General features: G+C 41.7%; 3 protein-coding genes and 7 non-coding genes across 13 annotated transcripts in view; all 10 read right to left on the bottom strand.

Moving 5' to 3' along the window:
- Positions 1-737: 737 nt before the first annotated feature.
- On the bottom strand, positions 738-5258 carry calr (calreticulin). The gene is made up of 9 exons (XM_072389553.1): positions 4992-5258; positions 4414-4515; positions 3834-4037; positions 3507-3601; positions 3193-3402; positions 2959-3072; positions 2395-2538; positions 2125-2217; positions 738-1985 (listed from the first exon to the last, which is right to left on the bottom strand). Exons 1-9 carry the CDS (start codon positions 5083-5085, stop codon positions 1764-1766), a joined length of 1278 nt encoding a protein of 425 aa, XP_072245654.1. The 5' UTR covers positions 5086-5258; the 3' UTR covers positions 738-1763.
- A 500-nt stretch (positions 5259-5758) lies between these two features.
- Positions 5759-10940, bottom strand: tor3a (torsin family 3, member A). Its single transcript, XM_072389552.1, has 6 exons — positions 10658-10940; positions 10326-10448; positions 9128-9393; positions 8172-8347; positions 7384-7508; positions 5759-7119 (listed from the first exon to the last, which is right to left on the bottom strand). The coding sequence occupies exons 1-6, from the start codon at positions 10821-10823 to the stop codon at positions 6872-6874; spliced, it is 1104 nt and encodes a 367-aa protein (XP_072245653.1). The 5' UTR covers positions 10824-10940; the 3' UTR covers positions 5759-6871.
- Positions 10941-11949: 1009 nt separating this feature from the next.
- On the bottom strand, positions 11950-12023 carry LOC140312482 (small nucleolar RNA SNORD47). Its single transcript, XR_011916975.1, has one exon. It is a non-coding gene; the product is annotated as a small nucleolar RNA SNORD47 (small nucleolar RNA).
- Positions 12024-13003: 980 nt separating this feature from the next.
- LOC140312485 (small nucleolar RNA snR60/Z15/Z230/Z193/J17) lies at positions 13004-13085 on the bottom strand. The gene has a single exon (XR_011916978.1). It is a non-coding gene; the product is annotated as a small nucleolar RNA snR60/Z15/Z230/Z193/J17 (small nucleolar RNA).
- Positions 13086-13220: 135 nt separating this feature from the next.
- LOC140312484 (small nucleolar RNA snR60/Z15/Z230/Z193/J17) lies at positions 13221-13299 on the bottom strand. Its single transcript, XR_011916977.1, has one exon. It is a non-coding gene; the product is annotated as a small nucleolar RNA snR60/Z15/Z230/Z193/J17 (small nucleolar RNA).
- Positions 13300-13457: 158 nt separating this feature from the next.
- Positions 13458-13542, bottom strand: LOC140312480 (small nucleolar RNA SNORD79). Its single transcript, XR_011916973.1, has one exon. It is a non-coding gene; the product is annotated as a small nucleolar RNA SNORD79 (small nucleolar RNA).
- Positions 13543-13683: 141 nt separating this feature from the next.
- On the bottom strand, positions 13684-13766 carry LOC140312475 (small nucleolar RNA SNORD24). Its single transcript, XR_011916969.1, has one exon. It is a non-coding gene; the product is annotated as a small nucleolar RNA SNORD24 (small nucleolar RNA).
- A 372-nt stretch (positions 13767-14138) lies between these two features.
- On the bottom strand, positions 14139-14207 carry LOC140312487 (small nucleolar RNA SNORD75). The gene has a single exon (XR_011916980.1). It is a non-coding gene; the product is annotated as a small nucleolar RNA SNORD75 (small nucleolar RNA).
- A 985-nt stretch (positions 14208-15192) lies between these two features.
- Positions 15193-15274, bottom strand: LOC140312483 (small nucleolar RNA SNORD74). The gene has a single exon (XR_011916976.1). It is a non-coding gene; the product is annotated as a small nucleolar RNA SNORD74 (small nucleolar RNA).
- An 878-nt stretch (positions 15275-16152) lies between these two features.
- Positions 16153-24007, bottom strand: part of osbpl9 (oxysterol binding protein-like 9) — a 30440-nt gene continuing 22585 nt past the window's right edge. For all 4 annotated transcript variants that reach the window (XM_072389548.1, XM_072389550.1, XM_072389549.1 and 1 more), the window contains 14 exons: positions 23709-23813; positions 22225-22384; positions 21860-21972; positions 21396-21514; positions 21166-21251; positions 20880-21060; positions 19909-19993; positions 19695-19805; positions 19551-19614; positions 19336-19476; positions 19155-19233; positions 18803-18894; positions 18585-18720; positions 16153-18228 (listed from right to left, as the gene is read on the bottom strand). In XM_072389548.1, the coding sequence (XP_072245649.1) occupies positions 18154-18228; positions 18585-18720; positions 18803-18894; positions 19155-19233; positions 19336-19476; positions 19551-19614; positions 19695-19805; positions 19909-19993; positions 20880-21060; positions 21166-21251; positions 21396-21514; positions 21860-21972; positions 22225-22384; positions 23709-23813 (1547 nt within the window). In that variant the 3' untranslated portion in view covers positions 16153-18153. The remainder of the gene's footprint in view (positions 18229-18584; positions 18721-18802; positions 18895-19154; positions 19234-19335; positions 19477-19550; positions 19615-19694; positions 19806-19908; positions 19994-20879; positions 21061-21165; positions 21252-21395; positions 21515-21859; positions 21973-22224; positions 22385-23708; positions 23814-24007) is intronic.

Below are 24007 nucleotides of genomic sequence, written 5' to 3'. Positions count from 1 at the left end.
AGCTAGAAACACTCAAGCATCTCGGGGCCTGAGCTCGATGAAGATGGGGAGGCAATCCACGTGTTGATCAGATGAAATTCAACATAAACCTAGTTGGTCTCCTCAGCTCCCAAAAGTTTATGATGCTGTCAAAATAAAAATGAAAATAAAAAGAGGTGACACTAAACAGTGGTTGACCGTCTCTGTTCTAACTTTGTTGAGAGGGGCAGCTGGCTAAATGAATGATCAATTAAATAAAATACTTCTTTTTTTTGTAGTTTCCACTCTTGCTTTGTGTCCTTTGTATTAAGTTCAATTAAAAAAAAAAAGATAAAACAAGCCTGAATTTCTGTACTTTAGCGTTTGTGCTGTTGTGTTTAGTTTAGTCTTGATAGAACGAGGTTAATGAAATGCCAGTGTTGCAGTTTCAATCACCAAAGTCACCGTTTCGGGGCTTGATTGTTGCAGATCTTCATCAGGGGAGCATGCCTCCGAAAGCTTACTTGGCTTCAAACCCTGCTTCAACCGCCACTCTTACAAAGAGTTGCCTCATCCGAGTCAAATGGACAGGCTAATGCCACCACTTACACTGAAAGATCTCGTCACCTGTGATATCCCCATCCATCCATAAAAAGCTGGTCACCTACATATGCAGTATTACAGAGTCAGTATAAATGAGCACTAAATATAATCATGCAAAAAAGCCGTATCGGTTTGAGTTAATCTAGCTGCTTTTATTGGATAGAACACCTGTCAGATTATTTTTTCCACCCCACAGCAACATGAAAATTGTCCCTCTTCATCCCTTACCATTAGTACAAAATGTGTCTTTTACAAAAAGAGCATCTTTCAGACTGTATGGAAAAGAGTGTTGGGGTACAGCAGTGCAGAAATATTGAAATCAGTGATGACGAAACTGGTTGTATACACCAACGATAAGCAAACCTAAAGTGAATGAGTACCTAATGATCAAAAGACTTCCTTCTACCGGAGTGTCCTTAACGTACATCTAATTCTGAACACAGTATATTGTAGCACATGAGACTATAATGTGTGCACTGAAGTGGAAAAGAGTTAACTATATACAGTACAAAACTACGCCAGGGACTTCATGTTAGAGCACCCCTATATTACCATCCAACGATGTAAGTCTGTTTAGAGCAGGTTGTGAAAGATGGCGTTAGTCCTGATGCACTCTCGTCGGCCTTAACCCCCATTTGAACCAGAATTCAAATGGGAGCAGGCAAGATAACCCGACACCCAACTCTATCCAGTCCTTCCAGACTGACGGCAAAACATGTACCAAATAAAAAAACAAAAAAAACAAAACGGACACAAAAATGAACAATGACAAAACGCATGAGGTAAACTAAACTTTTTCATGGCAACATTCATCCACAACATAGCTTTTTCCTGTCACCACAACTTCATAAAACCCAGATTTCTGTAAAACACAAATGACAATTTAAATTCCTTTTTTTTTTTTTTTCTTTTTCTTCTGCCGTACAACTCGTAGTTTTATATTCATGACATTCATTTTAACATAATACGTCGTTTTCCCAATTTAATAATCATCGTAATAGTAGTAGTGGCTCACGGAAACAGGAAACAGAACAGTAATCACCCTTTTTGACCTATCCCCTGGTTTTGTAAACAAATGAAAAAGCCCATCCCACCCAGCCCAGCCCCACCCGATGGTGTCAGTCGTGAGGGTCTATCATTTCGGTCTCCAGCCTGGTTCCCAAATGGCCCAATGACGCTAACAGTCTGAGCAGTTCCTGAGTTTATAACTCAACCTTGATTTTAGGGTCCATTTCCTCTTCCTCGTCTTCCTCCTCCTCCTCAGGCTCTTCCCCCTCTTCCTCTTCTTCTTCTTCCTCCTCCTCCTCCTTCTCCTCTTCATCCTCTTCTTCCTCCTTTGCTTCTTCTCTTCTCTTACTGTCTTCTTCCTCGCGTTTCTTCCTCTCCTCCTCCTCTTGGCTTTCCTTCATCTTTCTCTCAGCATCCTGAAGTAAAAAAAAAAAAAAAAAAGAGAACATGAAAAACTCACCGAGCAGATGTTGTACACAGACAACTTCACTTAAAGGTAGAACAGAGACGTCCGAGTTAAGGACACGGGCGGTCTGAAAAGTGGTAAAAGTGTACCTTAGTTTTGCCCCAAGTGTCATTGCCGACTTCCTCTGCCAGGTTTGGATCATTGGTGATAAGGAAGTTATCAAAGATGGTGCCAGACTTGACCTATAAACAAATAAGTGAACAACAATGCATAATCGAGTGTTTAATGCAAATCGTTTCATCATCCAGTTCCACTTGAGCTCATTTAAAACTAAACAGACATAAAGAATTAGTCACACCATACCCAGATTTACTGTAACGTGTTGTTATCATTATTGATTAAGCAGCAAGTCTTCTCACCTGCCACAAGTCGAGTCCGAGCACACCGTTGCTCTCGTATTTGTAGATCTCAGGGTCGGCTGTGTACTCCGGGTTGTCAATCTCAGGGTGGGTCCACTTGCCCTTGTAAGCAGGATTATCAATTTCGCTGGGCTTCCACTCACCCTGCACACAACAGACAAGACACCGTAAGACAGTTGTGTTGGTCTCAGGCAAATCAGAAAATCAGGTGATGAAGAACTTAATCTGGAACGATTATGCTATGCTATTATGTCAGCTGCTGGACAGGTAAAATGATTCCTAATTGCGTTTGCTGATAAGGGGGCCTGGATCTTTTCAGAGCGCTGCAGTGTTGCATAAATGTAACTTCCACATCTTTCAGGAATGCATCGAGTTTTTCTTCTACTGCGAGTATCTCCACTGTAAAGAGGGCAGCATTTTACAACAAGCAGAGCACACTCAAATAAAAAGGGCAACAAAAAAAAAAAAAACGTAAATGCAGAGCCATGTTTCCCAAAAACGGGTAATACGGCAACAGTTGAACCCGCTGACCGTTTGGAAGTGTAAGAATTATCTGCTGTGCACCTTGTACTCTGGGTTGGTGACCATGGGTGGCTCCCACTCTCCGTCCATTTCGTCATCCCAGTCGTCTGGCTTTTTGGCATCAGGATCTGGGATGTTCTCAGGCTTGTCCCAGTCCTACAGGAGAAAGGAGAAAAAAAAAAGAAAGACAGAAAACAAAAATCATATGTATGTTTTCCACTCGGTGCGTGTAAAAAAAATTAAAAATTAAAAGAAAGAAACACGGCGCAGACTGACCTCTGGCTTCTTATCATCAGGGTCTGGTATCTTCTCCCTGTCGTCCCAGTCCTCTGGCTTTTTAGCCTCGGGATCCTTAACTTTTTTGGGGGGCAGAAAGTCCCAGTCATCCTCCAGACTCCCCGACTCGACCTTCTTATTGTCGATCTTGACCTCGTAAGTGTTGTCAGGGTTGACGATCAGCGTGTACAAGTGGGAGTACTCGTCATCCTGCAGGGAGAATGATGTGTGAAAACGCCACTCCAAACATATCCACATGGCAGGACTAACTTCTCCATTCCCCACTGAAAACAGTTTGAGAAGGTGCGTCTCACCTTACACCTGATGTCTTTGTTAATCAAATGGTTTTTGCCTTTGTAGTTGAAGATCACGTGGACTTTCTTTGTGCCAGGGCCACAAATATCAGGACCTGATTCAGGGAAAAGATAAAGGTCAAAATAGACACCGAATGTCAATGTATACTAAAAGTATGACGTATGAGGAAGCATAAGCCTCCATCAAAAATGCAGCAGACACACATCTGACACTGCCAACAGTAGTCTAGTTTTACGTCTTGTGTGGTTTGACTTTTACTCGACTTCAGTTGCACCGCTATTACCAAAGAGTAAACATAAGAGTCCAGTGAAACTATCCAGACATACCAAACATGATGTTGTAGACGGAGTCTCCGTGCATGTCCTCCTGGTTGAGTGCAGAGGGGAACAGTTTGATGTAGCCTCCGCCACAGTCAATGCTCTGCTCATGCTTCACAGTGAACTGGATGACTAGAGGCTGGCCCTTGTTGCTGAAGTCATCGAAACGGGCTGACAAAGCATAAAAGCGGGCATCCTGGCTTGTCTGCAGACCTGTGGTAAGAACAGTACTGTAACCATTTATTTTTTTTCCCTCTCTCCATATGTTCGTCTAATTCAGTGACTTCGAGTCATAGTGTCAGGTTGAACAACAGTGACAGACTGTTGTGACGATGTCTTGTAGAGGCAACTACTGGCACTGCTCCGAGAGCAATGAATCACTAAGCAACGCTGACAGCAAATATGGTTTTCAATGGGATGCGGGCACATTCCCAGATGGGAGCCCTTCTTTCAGAACAAAACATGTTCCATTATATGAAAAACAAAAATGATCTACAACGATCACCTGTTTCCATCTAACTGGCAAGATTCATAAAGTTGTAAAGCTCTAAAGTTTGTAGGATGCACATTAACCTTTCCACTCACTCACCTTTGTCTTTCTCTGCATCTCCGTAGAACTTCCCTGCAGTCAGGACAAACTTGCCATAGTCTGATTTATGCTTGGATTCCACCCAGCGACCATTCCAGGAATCTGCACAGACAAGTTCAGGTTCAGCAAGACAGCAGTAGATATGACAAGACCCACTCACTGCTAAGCCACCTCTGATGATGCATCAGTGCAGGTGCACAGAGTGAACGGTCTGCGGGGTTTTATGACCGTCCTCACTGAGGAAAGAGGAAGGCAGCTGGGTGAGGGAGGGTGAGGGAGGGTGACAGTGAGTGACCGGGAGAAAGGTGTACAAGGAGCAGTGGGTGATGATGGTTGGGGGTGGGAAACACGCAACTGATAGGGAGGGAGAGTTAAGAAGACGGGAAAAGATGAATTGTGGTCGTCTAGACTATTTGGATTAAGCAAATTATTGATTAAAAATATGCAGATCATGCCAAAAATCCTATTTAAACAACCCAACATGACAATTAACGAACCGGTATTTCAATAACGTGGGAAATATCGTATAAGATCACTAGAGAACAGTAACAAAAATATAATTAAGGCAAAAACCTCACCAGCATCTTCAAATTGCTCTCGGAAATACACAGTGGACTCGGCCAGAACAGATGCTGCTGACACGGCCATCAAAAGCAGAGACAGCGCCGTCATTGTGAAGCTGAAACTCCGTGTCCAAAGAAAAACTACAACAATAAATACGCGTATGCACGAATATATTTATCTATCTACACGACACAGCAGCGGTGTTCCTCCTGCCCGTCCTATCATACAGTCATGATTGAGTGCGAGACGCTAAGATAGTACCGCCGCTTTCCTCTCGGCTCGGAACAGATGTCTGAATCTGATTGGACGTCGACAGCGAACCTGAATAAGGAAGCGTAAGAGGATTTAGCCAATCGGAGAAGAGAAAAGCTAAACTGTCATTACCGTCGCCAATGGGAGAAGACCACGCGTTTGCTTTATAAACGCCCAAGGAAGGATGATGCTCGTGGAGAAATCACATGAAAGGAAGAAAAAAAATACAATGTAGACGAATATATATTGTTAGTTATGTATGAATCTTTACTGAGGCAATACAGCCGTGTCTTTATATTTAAAATACTCTACCTCGAATAATAATTGATATACGATAAAAACCCAATTTGTCTTCCATAATCAAAAATCTCGGATATGTATGAAATGATTTTATTTGTAGAGGCTGATTAAAGGGATATGTTTACAAGTTCATCAATAGGTCCGTTCTCGTGTGAACTGGAGGATCCTAGATGTACACTGGACCATGTGGGACTTCCATTTTTCTTGTGAATGAAACGATGAACAACTGTTTTTAGTTTACACTGTTTTTATTTGATTTCAATCACGTCTACCATGACCCCTTTCCATGGTGTGACTAAGATGTGACCCTCTGCCCTAAAGAACAAAATCCCCACAGTAGACCTGAGTGAGAGTGAATGAGTGGTTGAGATACAAAGCACTTAAACCCCACTAAAACTACCCTCAAAAAAACACAAGGGGACTCAAAATGGTTTGATTAAAAAAGAAAACTGACTTTTCAAATAGATCACTTTCTTTTAACACACTTATACTTCACATTACCAAATACCATCTTAAGTAACATTTCCATTGCTGTTGGTTGTCGCTTGTTAGCCGTTTCACGTCTTATTGAGCCCAACCCTAAAAGATACGGTCACAAAACATTATTGTTGTGAGAGATACAAACTGAAGGCTTGCACTTAAGATAGGTGTGACCCCACTAATGTGTACTGAGAACTAAAGTAAATATGTAGTAAAGAGTGCTGGGCATTCATGTTGGATTAGAACATCTACACGCTGAGGTGTGACCCCATCACAGGATGCTTTTCCAAAAGAACTCGTCAATAGTTTAAAAAAGCAACAAGAGTGCATTTACACAACTCAACAAATATGTTTTGACACAGACAAAATGTTCAACTACAGCACAAATGATATCAATAAATAATCGGCTCTAATATGAGCACACTGTCTGACACACAAGTGCTAACACATGAACTTACTAGAATAGTAAAATTCATACTTTAATGAGGTGACAAACAATGTACAAGTATCCCTTTATGGCGACACAGCTGCTGTCTTCTTCACATCTTCGCGAGAATTCAAACCAGGCAGGTTAAGGAGAGCAGCCACACCTTCCACGATGACCTTCTGGAAACGAATGGGTTTCCTGCGACGCTGCTGATCTCTGCAGGACGGGTCACGCTACTCTCCCTTCTCATACTGGATCTGCCATACGGCCTGGCCTTGTCCGAGGGACCTGGACAGACACGTGCTGTATCTGTGGAGGGAGGGGGAAGTGCACCGAGCGGAGCAAAGACACATCTCTGTGGCTCTGTATGCAGATGGGCCGGTAAAGCAGTCTAACACCTCCTCCAGGTCGCTCTTTCCTCGTCTGTCCCTTCATCTACGGGAGAAAGAAGTTGATCCTCTGTGGAATGGACTTGCATCCTTGTGCTGAGAACAGTCTCTCCTCTTTTGGGACGTAGAGCATCGCCTTGGCCACCTCATCCAGTGTTGCTTCATCTGTCTCCAGACCCCGTGCTGCATAGGCGTCACGTGCACAGAGCTTGACATGGCGGTACTCCAGAGGCAGAAATGGAACGAAGAAGTCAATCAGATGCCCTGACATGAGCTCACTCTGAGCAAACCCACCTAAGAATAAGAATCATGCAAAAAAAAATGCTTAGATACGAACATTTTCACCCAAAGACGGAAGTAACTTTTGCTTTGAAAAGATTATTTAGGTTATGAGTTGTTCAATCAGAACAGGTGATTAGCTTTGAATTTCATCATGTAAAAGTCATGTAAAAACTATAAGTATACACATTCTCACACACACAAAAAGAAATTAAAGAAACGTCCTCAAGCAACTAACATCTGATCAAACGTAAGCCTAAACCTGCCTCCGCGGCCTACCTTGAGACTCCATAGTTTCAGCTCGTAGCCGATGCTCCAAGTCTTCCATCCCGATGTCCTCTCGATTCTGACCAGAGTGCCAGAAGTCCAGCGCTACATCGTTGATTGTCGCACCACCAATATTACTGCAGTAAAACAGACGCAGCCAAAATGTCAAAGTCAAATATCTGCGGAGTTTGTCGTCATTAACAGTCCTCAGAGATTTTTGTAACACTAAAACTGAGCAAAACAAGATACAATAGATGTATTTCCTGCTTATCCGGATGATTTTCACTTAGAATATCAACGCAAATATAAGATAGACGATTACATTTTTAAAAAATGTATGAAATTGTAAGAGTTTCAGTTGTGTTTATGGTTTCAGGCTTGCTTTGGATCATCATTTTTTAACCTCTTTATTTGGAGAAGAAACACAAATATTTCAATGTGTAGATATAGGGACGTATAATATTGATATTTACACTCGCTATTCTGACAGATCCATTTTATCTTAAAAAAACTCCAAATGAATAATTATGATTATGTTATGTGTACGTTTTAGTGACCTCGGGTTTATCCTCAGTGCAGTGAAAAACACCGTTTCTCTTACTTGACAGGACAGAATGTTTGTCAGAAAAATATTTGACGTTTAAGTAATTTAAAAATGAAAAGAAAGTTGTAATAGAGTCAGAGGAAGAACCATCCTTCATAGCAAGAACAACAACACCAGAAGCGCAATACATTCTCAGAGAGAGCGAGTCTGTAACCCAGCTTCATCAGACAAGATGTGCCTGAAATAACCGACCAACCTGAGGAAGAGGAAGATGGCTCTGCGGTAGCTGACCCCATCTACGTTGTCATAGTGATCCATGTAGGGCTTGATAGCATCGATGAGACCTGGATGGAGCTTTTCAGCTTCGTCGAAGATGAACAGCGTCTGTGGGCAGCGCAGAACCATGTCTCTGATGGCTTCTCTCAGCTGGCTCTGGACACGTGAAGAAGAGCAAATTTACAGTGTCAAAAACCCCCCAAAACTCTCAGACCTACAAAGGATTTTGAGTTTGATACAAGTCAGCGTTACAGCTCAAGCAAATCATCAACGCTGAAGTGATGTTTAAATATAAAAAAGTAAAAGGAAATGACAGATTTGAGAGAAATGTGAATGAAAATTTCACTGAATCTCATATTAAGAAAAAGGCAGAGGGATTTCTTGACCTAATTTGCACCCTATTACTCATGATGTATGCATATTTATCAGGTATTTTCACATACAAATCCTGTTTAACCTAAAGTGTTCATTGCAATTTGAGAGGAATGGATGAAAATGAGAGGAAATTGATATTTTCTAATAATGCCAGCGGGCATTGTAATCCCAAGACAAATTTCACATTTGTAGACTTTGAGCGTATCAGGTGAAAGGTTATCCTGTGTACTATGCCTTTGATTTTGTGTAATAATTCTATGTCAATACCATTTTGAAACAGAATACAGTGATTGTGTAAAAATGAAGGGACCACATTGTGTCATGTTTTCCAGCTGGACAAATGTCAAGTTCCAAAACTCCACATATATCTGCACTCGTGTTCAAGCACCAATATTTGATCTAATGCATCTGTGCAAATCGTGACCGTTATCATCTATGTGCTGAATTTCCAAACGCAGACTAAACATCTGACTATGCAAGCAGGAAGGCACAAGAACACGTCCACCATGTACTTGGCACAGAGCCTCCGACTCTCTGCCAATCGGGCACTGAACGTCTCACCTTGTACGTGTCCACCAGTCTGGCGTGTGGGAAGTGAAACGGGGCGATAAACAGACGGACACACTCGCTCTTCACCCCATCTCGGTAGAGGTTATCAGCGATGATCCGGGCCACGAAGTTCTTGCCCGTACCGGACCAGCCGTGGAAGGAGAGTGTCAGCGGCTTGTTGGACTCTGGGTTGTTGATAAAACCTTGGATTGCTTTGAGAACTACCGACTGAGCCAAGTGCTGCCCATGCAGCTTCGTCTGGAGGTCCTTTGCAAGACCTGAACAGTGACAATAAGGCACTCAGGCTTAATCTATTTCAAAAAGACCTCATTTATCAACTGCCCTATGTACCTGGTATCATTTGCATCAACTTGCAATCCATATGAGGTATTTAGAAACAATTTAGATATATTAATTCAACCACCATCAAACTTGCATGCATTTCACTTCTAATCACTACAAACACCTCAAAGCATGTTATTACAGTGAAAAAGTGTTCATATGAATATTTTTCAACTGAAGTTTTGAACAGAAGTGTTCAGTATTGGATTTAATGTGAATTTAACAGTAAAGAAAAGGCATCAAATGGTAGTCAGCAGGTCTTATCTTGCTTCAAATCACAAAGCAAATGTAAGACTCCCTTCTCAGTGAGTTGGATTACCTACTTACTTACTTCCCAGAAGGTTTGAAATCAATATTTATCTGAGAATATTTAATTCAGAATCTAAATATGCTGATTTCACGATGAAATACTTGAAACGAAAGGAAAAAATCTATCCCAAAGGGAAATTATGTGGTCATTCTTAGTGTTGTTACTCTTTTCTTACAATAAATATTTATCATTTATTGTATGTACTCGATCCTGATCAACTGTAAAGTTGCAAATAGTGCGTGCAAGTTTCCCAGTCAAATATAAGCCTATGATAGAAGCTTTCATCAGTTTTATTGTTATGGAAATTCTCAAAAAGTCATCTGCTGCATGTTTCATATACAGAACAACAGAATCATCTTAATCAAAGCTGGAAAGATGTGTTTGCAAACCCGTAAAATAGAGAGAAACCTGAACTTATAGATGCTGATGATCCATCCCGGTGTGTGATGACTAATAATAATGAACACTGGACGTAGAAATAATCCATGTATGCATGTGGTGATTTAGATTTGTGTCCAGGGACAAAAGCAGTCACAACTGCAGAGGTGAGCGTGCTACCTGTGATGTTGTTGGTTATCCTGCAGTCTCCAGACTCACAGCACTGGCCCAGGCTACAGTACCACTGATGCAGCAGGCTAACGTAGTCCTGAGGAAAACCTGCCCAGAGGTCCCTGGTTGGTACTGCTCACAACAAAAAAATAACGCAAGTCAGTGTTGCTATTACAGTGTAGTCTGCACTGATTACAACAGCAAAACAGATGGCAGAACAGGACCTGGAGGCAATACGGAAAAGGGTCGTTACAGTAATATAGTCAAATTCACACCGGGTAGGATGTAAAAGATCTTGGCAACCGTTACAGGAAAAAAGGCTTTTCGTTTAACCGTCTTACCTTGTTGTGTAGCATCATCTTGGTGAGGCTGGCACTCCCCCTCCCATATGTTGCAATAGATGTAATTAAAATAGTAAGTGGAGACGTTGCTAATGGTGTCGAGCTGGAAGAAGTCGGCCTCTGCGGGCAGAGCGCAGAGCAGAGGCAGAAACCACCGCACGAACATCGGGGAGAAGAAGAAGGGCGACGATCCGCACCGTCGAGACAAGACCGGTCAAAGCGTCGCGATTCTCCTCTCCCATTTATTTAAAGCCGGTCATTTATTGAGAGACACTTCTCTCCACCCCTCCAAGTTCTTAGCTGTAAACTGTAGTCATGGAGCGCTCGATTTCCTCACCCCAATTCCGGTGGGCTCCGCCCACCAATTGTGAGTGGCCACAACAGTCACTCCAGCTCTAGGTAGGGTGCATTTATGCTTACAGTTGGGTGGTGAAAAGGTGTTAAAACCAGTAGTATCGCATATTAAGTACTGATCTGGCAGTTTGCACCAAGAGTGTATAGTTAACAGATCATGTTACGTTCAAGGTGCAGCTAGTTTTTAACTACGGGTTCATAAGGGCCGCTTTCAAACAGAGATTATACATTTACTTCAGTGAGGACAGTGGACTTCATGCCTATGCATCAGCCACAGAATTTATACGTTCGAGTTCCAGTGCACCACCCCCAGCCTTTCAAATTGAGCGGTCACTTAACACAGGATTACAATTTTTAACGGTAAATTAAGAAAAATCCCTTTCGATGTCAACCCTGGTTCTGCAAAATATCTTCCTATTAAAATGGAGTCGTTTCTCTCCAGTTGTCTTATGCATGCTCAGGACAGGGGAAACTCGATCATAGAGAAGCTTCAGTGCCATCTGCAGGTCTCTAAGACTTTGTATAAACTACACTAATTTTTTTTAATTCAACTAATGGATTAAGTTTATAGTGACTGATACCAGTTGAACTGTCACTGGGGGATGAAGACCTTTGTCAACATATTTACACTTATGGACATTCAATGACAGAAACCAAGGTCAGCACAAACACACTTTATTACAATGTACAAATTACATAATCTACAAACTCAAAACATTAGGTGTTTATTTCAGCGGGAATTCATTCATCTCGTCCATCTGCTTCCCACATCCACTTTTATGAAGGGAACCATTTTAAAATCAAATCCAACCCGCAGATCCACCAGCATGCTTGCTTATTGGAGGCTGAAGTCTTCAGACCTGCATGAGAGGACAGGGCATTTAGCAAAACCGCAGAGAAACTGATGGAACACAAATGGGCCATTTTATTGACCACAGAACCTCAGATTAAATGGAACGGTATGGGTTATAATCATAGATAATCATTTGGCAGAATCTTTTCATCACCGGTAGAATGGTCAGTGTAATTTAACTTAATTTCTTACATGCTGTATTGCTCATAATATTAAACTGAAATACTTACATCTCAAAACCTGAACACCCTTCCTGCAAAAGAAGGGAAATAGACTTATTACAAGTCAGGAACTGGCTGATGTCTTATTTAACTTGATGGGTTGCTCAGTAACAGTTATCCACAAGAAAGTTCAGGTCAGACATTTGTCAAGACATCACTGAACCCACAATCAGCATTAACCTTCAGGAGGAGTTTCTTACCATGGTTAATGGTAACGTCAGCATCAGACTGCAGTCCAGAGCGAGGTTAAACCTGAGAAGACGGTGGCATAAGTCAAATACGCACAACAGAAGCAAGATGAAGACATCTACACTGACCAGATCAGCTAGAGCTAATGTAATCACACCAGTTTACAGTCAGGTTTCACTTATCATCATCACACAGGCCAGTCTACAGGGATCAGATCAGGTCCACTACAGCACCACTCATGATCCCAAACAACTGCAGCAGCTCCATCAGAGCCAGGTGAAGCAGCTCTAAATTTAATTTTTTTTTTTTTTTTTAAACAGTTTCTCTCTGGAAGAAATCCAGACAATTGCGCTTCACTGGTCACCTGGGTCTAAGGAGCTGAAAAAGCATTTTGCACTCACCGTGTTAGTTTCACATCTTCTGTAATATAGACAGCCACAATCCAATGTGCTCTGCAAGAATCAGATGGATTCACATTAATTATTGTAACAAAACTGTGCTTCCAATCAAAATAAACAATCCAGATCAGAGTAAATTTTTAATTCCTCAACTGGATCAGAGACCTGATTCATACTCATCACATCTGAATAACCACTGTAGCGGAGCACTAATCTGGATATAATGCTTACCAGCAAAGCCTGGGTGAGTGTCAGCCACGTGCACGCGCCTGTCGAGAGAATTACTCGTCAATATTGATTTTATAACATCAGGGATGAAGGACAATTACTGGCGATACATCAGCTAGGAGCGAAAGACAATAGTCATTCTTCACAGTTTAATCCGCTGAACTATGCTCTCATCACTGTATCAGACCTCAAGTAGATTTGTGCTTTATCTCGTCAACTCACCTTCATTCGGCCTGTTGAGGATCACCGCTTCTGAAAGGGAGGAAAATAGAAAATTAAGAATCTCTCCAGACACTAAGTGAACTCACAGGTCATGAAGGTCGATGCATCAGTTAGGAGCGAAAGACACTTTTCTTCGTCATGGTTATCTGCTGAACTATGCACTCATCACTGCATCAGACCACTCGTGTGTGTTAATGTTCCAAATCTGGACACTCACCTCACAGATCCACAAGTGTAGATGAGCAAGATCATCATTACCACCTGCAGGGCAAAGAGAAAATACCCACATGACTAAGAGTTCAAGCTAGAAACAGACTACTGTTCACTTTGATCTGGACTGCATCAGACATAAAGTCATCTTTCACTCTTTTTCAGAGAGATTCCCAATGTTTTTTTAAAACAAAATCATCATTGACAGCTTTAAGATAGCATTTGAGTATCAAATCTTTGTTAGTTACCTGTTAAGTCAGGTTTGAGGACTCGAATCAGGAACACACCTGTATGAACACAAAAGTTAGTCAAAGGGGTTCCATGTGTACCTCACAGGAATTAAATTAGTAGTGCCTCAGATAATTCAACTTGGTGGTTGAAAGTATCGTCATCCATCTTGTCGAGAGTAGCAAATAATTGTCATCACTTCAGCACATGGTCATGTACAGCAGTGTTGAGGTAGATTTCTGCATCCTGAAGGCGTTCACAGAGAACTAGTTTTAGATCAGGAGCCACAATCTGAGATGCAACCAGACAAGGTAAAAACACACAATAGCTTCCTCATTGAGAATAGCAGGGTTTTTTTTGGCAGAACTGAGATTTTAATTATTATTTATGTTGTAAAGCCAAACAACCACCACGGTTAACACCTCAGAGATGCAGAAACCCACCTTGAAGGGCAAAAAGGCAAAAGGCTTACCTCCATTTCAAAGTTCCTTCAAGTCTCTGGATTGTTCTGGCACCTGTGGAGAAATTCTTGTTAGCTTCATACAGTTACATCAAGAGTAATTATTCCAGTTTAGAGAAGTCTCAGTGAGAAATTGCTCAGAAATCACTTCTGTCCACTACTCTTATCAATTGAATCATCACCGACTTCCACACAGAAGCAGAATACACAAATAAAACTAAACTTACCAGTAGAGCAACTGCTGATTTCCAAATGGTGATAGCCACATTTTTAACCTAAAAAGGAAAAACATTACACATTAAAGTCTCAATTCTTAAGTGTATAGTTTTGTCATTACTGAAGCAATCATAATACAGATTACAAGGCATTCCGACTGTCCTCAAATGCATCTTAAAATTAGGCTTTGACAGCCTCCTGGTCTAATGTGTTAAATATACCAGAGATAAACCCTGAAATATTTATTTCTAAAACAAATATCTCCATTTTGCCTCACCACCCCTGAAAATATTTTAGTAGCACGGCCCTCTTTCATTGTGGTGTCACAAATCTCACCTATAAACACTTTGACTCCTCACCATGGACCCCATTTTGCAGAGCAGATTAAGAGAACTGCATGTCTAAGAATAATTTGCCATGTAATGATCCACTTTAAGATCAATGATTAAACAGGTCCAATTGTAGATTAAGAGGTGTAATCGCAGTCCTTCGATTAAAGGCCTGCTAGTTCTACAATGCTCTTTGATAAGATACTGAAGTACAATTCACTCCCACACGTGTTTGCCACTTCCGAGTTTCTGGAAGCACATGCTAAGCTAAATAAATAAATCTGGTGATTTTGAGACAATACCTTAATCGCATACAATGAACAGTCAAACGCAAAGCTTTTAAAACTAGAAAATATTTTTACTGCATCAAAAGCACATTAGAAAAAGTAATGTAGCCAACATCTGATTTAGGTAATAGCTGTAAAACAAGAATGAATCTACGTTTTGTTAACTCACCGTGACATCTGCCCTTCCATCGCAGAGAATCCCAGTTCTGCAAACGAATAGAAATTCAAATCAAAACTTCACATTAACAATAACAGTGCAGTTGTTTGCAATAAGCCGGCAATATGATCCAGCGGGAGCTGCGCAGTAAACCAAACAGGCCTGCACTGTGTGCAGCACCGTTCCGTGGAGTCAGAATAGTTGGCGTTTCCTCACATTTACTCAGATGTCCCTACCAACATTCAATTCATCATTTAGCCACGGGACTAAATTACAAAACAACCTGCTTTTTCGCCTAAATCCAGCTTGGCTGGTGGCGAGTTAGCGCCGTGCGAGCAGAAGCACGTGGGTGAGGCCTACTCACTGAACTCTGCAGCCTCAAGCACGTTCACAAATAAAACTTTACAAACGTACCCGTTACGCAGGGTGGACAAATAAGGTGCCAAATATGTTAAGCATAAACTTACTAAAAAAAAAAACTCGCTGTCAAACCGAAAAAGTAAATTTTTTACAAGCGAAGGTGTACTCACCGGACGGGTGACCGAGGACTGAGAAAGAATCCTGTGCGCAAGGCGGTTTTATAGGAAATACCGCAAAGGCTGATGGGAAAAATGTAGCGAACGACTAGCGTCCCTGCTGGACGGCCCCTGAATGAAAGCCGCATGGGAAGCTCATCCTCCACCCTGAAAGTCCTAGAGAAATGATGCGGTTCAAGATTTGAACACTATCATGTAAACTAACTGAACCCACTAAGGTTCTAAACTAAGGTCCTGTCCGCAAAGCGGGTCAGAAAGCTGTTTTATGGACACCTATATAAATGTTTTTTATGTCCTGCCGATTTAGTGACTGGTCAGAAAGAACAGTATGAACGAGTATGGATGGTAAAAGGGATAAAATGGAGGCTGTCCAGTTTTTACATATTGGTCTATTATAAGGATGCCTGCTGTTCTCCAGGTGCACTGCACTGTATTTGATTTTGGTTGGGTTCAAAGGCTCAACAACAACTAGAAGCACCATGCAGGATAACCCAAAATCTGTTGAATGAAAACAGACTGCATGTGCGGCCACGTGAGGGTAATATTTTGAGACGTGCGACTTGTTGGGATGCCCATCTGAAAGAACCATGACCAAATCTCACAGGAATCAACTCATGGAGATTTAATATTATGCATCAATAAACAGTAGAATTGGATACAATCAATGGTTAAGATGAGTAGGAAATAAAAAATACATTTGTTAGGATTGCTCTCTATCAGGCAATACTGAGCGATACTGAAATGAATGGCAAGGCCTCTATTCAGTAGATTATACAAAGACATAACAAGGAGGGAAAAAAAAACAACACAAAATCAGAGCCTCAATTTGAGTTGGAACTCACATTTCAATTGGCTAATTTCCAAAGGCATTTTTGTTTGTCTATTGTAGGACTAAAAGTCAATAACCAGGTGAGATTCTCAACAAGTATGTGACTACATTTGAATAAAGCACCACCAATATGTTTATCTTCATAGATCCCTTCACCAGATTAGATTGGTTCAAAATGTTTTTCTCCATTTTATTCAATACGCATACTTAATAGTATCCCCATTTAGGAGGTAATCTTTAACACACAGAAATAACAAGAGGGTCCTGTTTGCACTTGCTTCAGCATTTTCAGGTGAAGTTGTTTTTTTTTTTCTTTATTTCTCTACATATCATTCAAATTTCATAGCACTTAGACCCAAACTATGCAGCCGTAAATAAGAAAATGAAAGCAGGTGTACAGCAGGATAAACATTGCCCCCTACGTGGTTCTTAACGACGATGGGAAAAAAAACAAAAAACTGTAAAGATTGAACAAACAGAACAAAGTATTCACTCTGAAACTGCAGCAGTGTATCAAAAGGTCTGCTCTGGTTTTCTCATGAGGAGATCCACCGACACCAGAGGCAACAAAGACGGGTGATGTGCAGAGCATAAGGGAGACTTTACAGACTCGGTTCTAGCCTTACGCCCTCATCGAGGACCAGCTGTGCAGAAAGACAAAAATATGTAAACAATCATTTTGTTCATAAATGCGTTCAGGTTAACACGAAAACCTCATCGGAGAATGGTTTGATCTGTCCAGATTAAAGTCCCTTTAGCCTTTTCTCTAAACCTTTTTTTTTTTTTTGGCATAACCGACAATGATCTGAATTGCATATATTCCTTAAATCTATCTCGCGTCACCCTCGGTCAGTGTGTTCAGATGCTTGCGTTGGGGCTTTGCTTCTGGGTAACACTTGAGACACAAAACAGTTTGAATGACTGCAAAGGTGTTAGAAATGGAAACAACACATTGAAACTAAATGGAATGATTCCTAATGATGTAAAGCCATCAACTTCATATCCTCAAATATTTTTTTTACACTATTGCCAGAAAGAAAAATAAAACAAAAACAAAAAAAAAAAAAAGCATCGAAAATAAGAAGAATATATATTTATATATCCATCATATGTATATCTATATATAAACATCAGTTATAACTCATAGCAGGCAAGCAGAGAACACCTCTCCCGCCCCTTTAAGATTCATACGCTCCACTGTCATAAGGCTGTCAGACTCTGGGAGGGGGCAGCAGCTTTCTTTCCTCAGTCACAAGATTCCCTGAGATGTAGAGAGCCGTTTTATTTGTCAAGCTTTACTTCAACTTGAACACCATCAACCGCAGATCTCTTGGCCCCCCGAAGAAGAAGGAAAAAAAGAAAGAAGGAGAAACAAACGAGTATGAAGGGAAACGAGTGCTACTCTGGATGGTCTGGTAGAGGTGTAGAAGGGTGCGGTAGTGAAGCTGATCGACGGAGCCGGGAAACGAGGCGCATCGACGGGGCGCCCTCGCTGTGTGCTGCCGAGTCTGTTGGCAGGCGGCCGGTTACTGGTGGCGGTGGAGGAGAGATTGTCCAAATAAGGAGAGGAGCTTCACTAATATTCATGTTACATCTTTGACGCTCTCATTCATTTCCATAATGTTTTACAGTCAAATGCAAAGCAGTGAACATATTCAATCATCAGTCATTCCAAGGCTTGGATAAGAAGTGGTTTTGCAAAAGAGTTCTTATGAAGACTCTTGGGTGTGCATTTCTTTATTCATATGTATGCATGTTTATCAGTGTGGCACGTTCTTCTCAGTGCCTCGGGGAGACTAATCTCTTTAATAGCGGCTCATCGTAGACCCAGCACTCCCCGTCCTCGTGGAATAGCTACGGGAACACACAGGAAATGGCCATGATTACACTATACCGTTTTAAATGATGTATATTAGAATGCTATTTTTTTTCTGACATTCATAAACACTATGTGTCTTGTCTACAGCATTGGACCTGTACAATGTTGTCTGAGATTGAGTGTAAAACAATTTGGACTGTATACAATCTGAAAATAATGTACGTTTAGGCAGAATAGGGGAAAAAACTTCTCAGTATAAATAAAAACATGAAGTGATCTGCAGTGGAGAATGTGCTAATGTTGCAGTATTTTAGCATGCATGCGGTCCGACACCTGCAGAAGTCATATTCTTTCTATCCTTATCCTTGAAAACGAAAGCAGAAAGCCTCACCCTGGTCTCCCACTGCTGCTCCTGCTCCTTCCTCTCTCTGGCTTCGGCTCTTTGCTTCTCCTCCAACCGGTGTTTGGCTTCTGTTGCTGATTCAATGTCTTTTAGCTTCAGGTTCAGTGTCACATCTCTCCATAATCTAATGAAGGCACCAGAGGCAACGGTTACTTTGGATGACAAGGCTCAAGGCTGTACAAGTTAGTAAGCAACTGCCTTCCCACCTTCGCGACTCGAAGTCGAGCTGGTCCTCCAGCCTCCTCACTTTTTTCTTGATGAGGCCCATTTTCTTTGTATCTATAAACACGGTGTTCTCCTAAAATTACAGAAAATAATTCATGTATTAATTCTTTTCACCAATGAGAGCCGAGGTGGAGGAATCTTCTCATTGCCATTTGTGAGCAGAGGTAAACAAAATCTGGACCGCTGAGAAAGATTCAAATGATAATTACCCTTAAAATCTCAAGCAATGGACTGGACATCAACCTTATAATGCAATTTCTCAGATTTTGGTCCAATAATCAATATCTAATTATTTAAAGGACATATTAAAGAAAGAGGAAATGAAGGACTTACTCCAGTTGCCCACTTGGCATACATGACTCCATTCCACTCTCCTTCAATGGAGCAGAAAGACTTCTTGTCATTTGGTGGGCTGCAACAAAAAAAAAAAACAGAGAAATTCGATTCCTTTCCTCGGATAAAATGTCGAGCGCATGAACTGCAACTAAAAAGCGTAAAGCCGCGGCCGTCTTACAAAATTTCTGCCGTGATTCTGTGCTTCTTCCCGCCGTAGAAGGGTTTGGTGTGGAACACGATGTTCGCGCTGTAGCCTGACTTGGAGCAGGAGATGTTGCACTCCCCGCCCAGCTCCACCCACGGCACAGTCAGAATGGACCTGGACGAAGAGGCTCAAGTCAGACGGGTCATGATGTCGTCCCGGCACGACAACACGTGCTCGGGAACACCTACCTGCCATATCCGTTGGGGAAGGTGAGGATGTAATGTTCGTCATGCTCCAAACACGAAACGCAGCCTAAAGACGAGAGGATACTTACTGCAGCTGTAACAACGGTGTACAAAAAGATATTTTGGAGAGTTTGAGCCTGGTTTTACCTTGGCCAATGTTGTGGACACCAATGGACATCCCAAGAAACTTTGACTTGGTCCAGATGTGAGCGTTGAACTGGATCTTCTTGCTTAAACACTCTGCGTAGAATGCAGAAACTACAAACGGGAGAAAGCAAAGGGGTGGGGTTTTTTTTTTTGGATGCTAAAGGCTTAAATGCTTTGATGGAGAGTACTGAAAAGAGAAAGATTTGCCACTCACTGGGTGGGTGGTGAGAGACCTGCTCTGCCACAAAACACACGCTGTTGGGTGAAGACCAGGGAACTGGACCTTCTGATATGGTCTCCTGCAGGGTACAAGAGAGCAGATGGCAGAAAGGAGTGAGAACTGCTTTTCTTAAAAACAATTAATTAATAAAGACCATGCTGTGTAACATTCTGAGAACAGTGAGATATGAATGTAAAGGGATTATTAAACAGACTATCAACTAGAACATCAACAAACTTAAGGTTTTTGGCAACTAAATGGGCTTTTTTTTTGGATACTAAAATTATAATTAATCAACACAAGTCATGGACAAATCATGACCTTTTAGTACGAATATAATAACTCAAAGATTTCATGTTTTGACTTAGTTTTCCAAAAAAATATTCCAGACTTCTCGGTAGGTTAGGATGTGTTGTGATAAACGAAAAATAAAAAACTAGCAGTAGACAGACTATTAAAAATCAGGAAGCAGCATCAGTTAAAAGAAGAAGAGCATTGATCCGTCAACCGCTCACACCGAATAAGTTCTCTGGTAGTAAATCCTCATCGTTTCAGTCTTTCATAACTAAAAGTTATTTGAAAAGGCAGTTTATTAATTTTTCAATGGCTTTCATTCTGCTGCGTTCACTGTGAAGATGGAAACGCACATTACTCCCATCCATCAATGGCAGCAGTCAGGATCGTCACTCAGCTTTTCTAAAAGCTACAAGTTTACTATCTAGAAAAGGGTATTTTTCGTGCTGTTATTTGCTTTTTTCCAAACTCTTCCAGACCTGAAAATTGACTCAAATCTAATAGTTATTGATAGACGTGGTGGTGAGGCAGCTAAGGGAACTCTAGTAAATCTGGTAAATCTAAGGTGAAACGACACAACGCAACACTGCAGACAAACACGTTACAGGCTTAAAGGTTTACAACGACAATGAAAACCCGACGATCTTGACAGCAGCAGCACATTTACTCACCACATGTTGAGAGGGTTCATCTGTCTCGATGGGGAGATCCCAGTGGCAGTAGAAGACTTCCCCCAGGATCGGGTTGTAAGGTTTCTTGGCCACTGAGCCTTTCCTCCCTGCATGGAAAGCTGACAGGTACCATTTCACCACGTGAACCATGCGCTCTCTGGCCTCTTGCTGCTCAGCGATACTACAGAAAAATCAAGCGCAAGAGTTGTTAAATGACGGATCCCATTTCCCAGTCATGGATCGCCCCGAGGAGCTCACACGGAACAGCTGCTGAAACGACACGTACCTTACAAATAAGTCCGGATGTGCAAAGAAATCCGCGTACATTTCTAATAAAGATCTCCTTTCAAGGATGAAGGTAGGCAAGACCACCTGTGAAGCACAACAAAGGAGATCAGGAGAAACAGCTCACACAAACGTTATTAGAAAGCATAAAAAAAAGAAACAGTGCAAGGAAAGGACTGTGGACAGAACAACAGGGGAACATTAACACTGAAGATGCAGAGCAGCTCATACCTTTGTGAGGTCCATGCCCAAACGAACTTGAGAGAGCAGATGCATAATGACGCTTTTGTGCTCTTCCACAGACTCCCCCTCACCGTCATCATCACGGTCATCGTGGCTATCAAACGGATCTGAGGACGGTCGCAGAGCAAAATTCTCATATTGCTGCAAACACATGTGGATCTCTGCCTTTTCCTTATTCTAAATATAATGAATGGTTCCCACTATTAGGTTAAATGAGCTTAATCTACTCAAATGTGCCTTTGAAATTCATCTTCCATCTGTCAAACCAATTTTATTTTTTTTTTATTTCTTATTTTTTATACCCTCCGAATTAAATTCAGGGCCCCAGGTATGCAATGCATCTTAAACGGTCTTTATCACATTGGTGATTTATAACTTTTGAGGCGGTTCGACAAGAGTCAGTGAGGGTTAACATTTAACATAGCTGTAATATATTTTTCCCCCCCATTTACCTGCATCTGTGGTGCCATTGGACATCGACGAGTTGAGAGACTCAGTGGTGTTGGGCCGTTTTAATGCCGTTTCATCATTAGCAATGGGCGAGGCAGCAGGAGGCCCTGAGGGACTGAATGCAAGGGAAGGAAACAGAGGAGTTAACGAGACAACAGGAAGCAACACAGATCAGGTGGCCAAGTGGAGGCTCGCAGGCACATTTGTAGTAAGCTTCTCCAACTAAAGCTGCTTATACAGCTAGATTTTCATGCACTCTAAGCAGAATTTCCCCACCTGAGACACCGAACTCTATAATGATGCTGTTGCTTTCAAACTGGAAAACAAATGGATCTATTTTCAGGAGGCGCGGCGATGATAGACTTACTCTTTGCAGTGCTTGGGTGATGTGCTGCTCTGGTAAAACTCGTCGGCATCGTAAAACTCGTCCTCGCTGGAGGAGTAGGAGAAGTCTGGCACTGAGTGTGAGGGCAGGGGGATGTGAGTCGGGGAGGCGACGCCACTGCTGGGGCCCGACGGGCCACTCCCTGACAGAACGAAAACAGGAGAAACAACGAGAGTCATGCCAGTGCTCTCCTGGAGCGTTCCCCCCCTTAATGTGATGAAGCTTCCTCACTCACACGGTACACAATTCACATTAAATTAACAGTATGATTATCAGGCTGTGTGCGGAAACATTAAGCTGTCTTTATCACAGCGACTGCTTCCTCTGCAGAGCGTAACGGCTGCACTCTCAAGCATGCAGCCAGCTTTCTGAGTGCACAGCGCAGCGTTTTAACACTGCTAACTCAGCGCAAACCGACAGCCAGACCCTGCTTTCTTCTGATTCTGTGCATTGGCTTTTTAATTTGTTTAATGTTCACTGACAATGAGGTACAACAAAAATACGTGGCCAAGTTCTTATTACATTCAATTGACATCGTATCAAAACGGTAAATATAATTAACTGGCTTCTGACACACATGCATTCATGTGAAAGCAGGATGTGGGTGATGCAGACCCCATTTTGAGCCTTTTTGAATAAAACTAGAGCCGACTATTATTCCACTGTTTTCTCTATTCACGAAAGTTCTGAAAGCGGGGAGAAATGCCGTCACAACCTAGAAATAACTACCAGTATTCAAATAGTTGCCATTCGTAATGAGTGAATTCACTCACTAATTAATCAGCTATTTATGTCATTCATGGATTTCAAATAAGATAAAGTGAAGTAAGTGCTAGTTACAGCTGTCCAACATTTCCCCCCTGAGTCTAGTTAAGAAGAAATAAAAAGTGTAATAAAAAGAAAGGAGCCTATTTCAGTACCTCATATCGTTAACTGCACCGCATTACTATGCTGGTCTCTACAGGCTTCTGAGGGCCATTCTACCACTTTGTTTCCCATGTTGCTGCAGATCGCACACGTGTCATTTTCATACATGTCTATGCACCGCTAAGCATTCAGGTTTAATATAGACTTTGAGTCTCCATAAACCTGAGGTGACATTCAGCTGATGATGGACTGTAGTTACACAAACACGACAAGTACTTCTAACATTGTCAGCGTGTTTTAACCAAAGTATTTCATGCATTTTCATTGCGATGTAGTGCTTAAAGTATGGCCATTGTAAGTCTGATCTGTTCAGCAAAGACTAGCAAATAGTCCCTCAGAAGCACTTTAAAAGTAGACGTTCTGTAAAAAACTGTTAGATCCGCTAATAAAGACTACATGATAGGAATAATATTTTGTTTTTAAGTAAATACATTCAATACACCCCAAAACCTTAAAATCAACCCTGTTCCCAAGACATTTCTAAATGTCATCTGAGCATCAAAAAGGCCTAATTCCCACCAACAGTGCTGGATGCTTACCTGTGCTGTTGGGAGTTGGGGTCTGCAGACTTCCCATCACTGTGACAACGGGACCAACGGGTAACGTCGAGGGTCGTTGGTCTGATTTACACACCTGAGAAGCGTCTTTAATAAAAAAAAAAAGAGAGAAAGCGGATGAGTAACAACTGAAGCATCAACATGAAACCAGACCTCAGTACAGCAAACATCTCATGCCATGTACCAACTGGCTTGAGAAATTTATGCCAGACACTGCAGACTGAGAGGGGGGGGGGTTGTTACACAGGTTATTATGGGACCGTAATTAGAACGGCCTACTT

This window comes from Leuresthes tenuis, unplaced genomic scaffold (assembly GCF_036924035.1).
Source record: "Leuresthes tenuis unplaced genomic scaffold, fLeuTen1.0.hap1 SCAF_7, whole genome shotgun sequence".
In the NCBI taxonomy this organism is placed as follows: Eukaryota; Metazoa; Chordata; class Actinopteri; order Atheriniformes; family Atherinopsidae; genus Leuresthes; species Leuresthes tenuis.
Note: the sequence above shows the minus strand (reverse complement) of the source record. Positions and strands in the feature narration are given on the sequence as shown.

Excerpts from the sequence above, each read along its gene's own strand:
- calr (XM_072389553.1), bottom strand. The coding sequence starts at position 5,085 with ATGACGGCGCTGTCTCTGCTTTTGATGGCCGTGTCAGCAGCATCTGTT. Across the intron at positions 3,073-3,192 it reads CTGATGATAAGAAGCCAGAG|GACTGGGACAAGCCTGAGAA; the intron begins GTCAGTCTGCGC and ends TTTCTCCTGTAG. Across the intron at positions 1,986-2,124 it reads ACACTTGGGGCAAAACTAAG|GATGCTGAGAGAAAGATGAA; the intron begins GTACACTTTTAC and ends TTTTTACTTCAG.
- tor3a (XM_072389552.1), bottom strand. The coding sequence starts at position 10,823 with ATGTTCGTGCGGTGGTTTCTGCCTCTGCTCTGCGCTCTGCCCGCAGAG. Across the intron at positions 10,449-10,657 it reads AGATGATGCTACACAACAAG|TACCAACCAGGGACCTCTGG; the intron begins GTAAGACGGTTA and ends TGTTGTGAGCAG. Across the intron at positions 9,394-10,325 it reads GATAACCAACAACATCACAG|GTCTTGCAAAGGACCTCCAG; the intron begins GTAGCACGCTCA and ends GTCACTGTTCAG.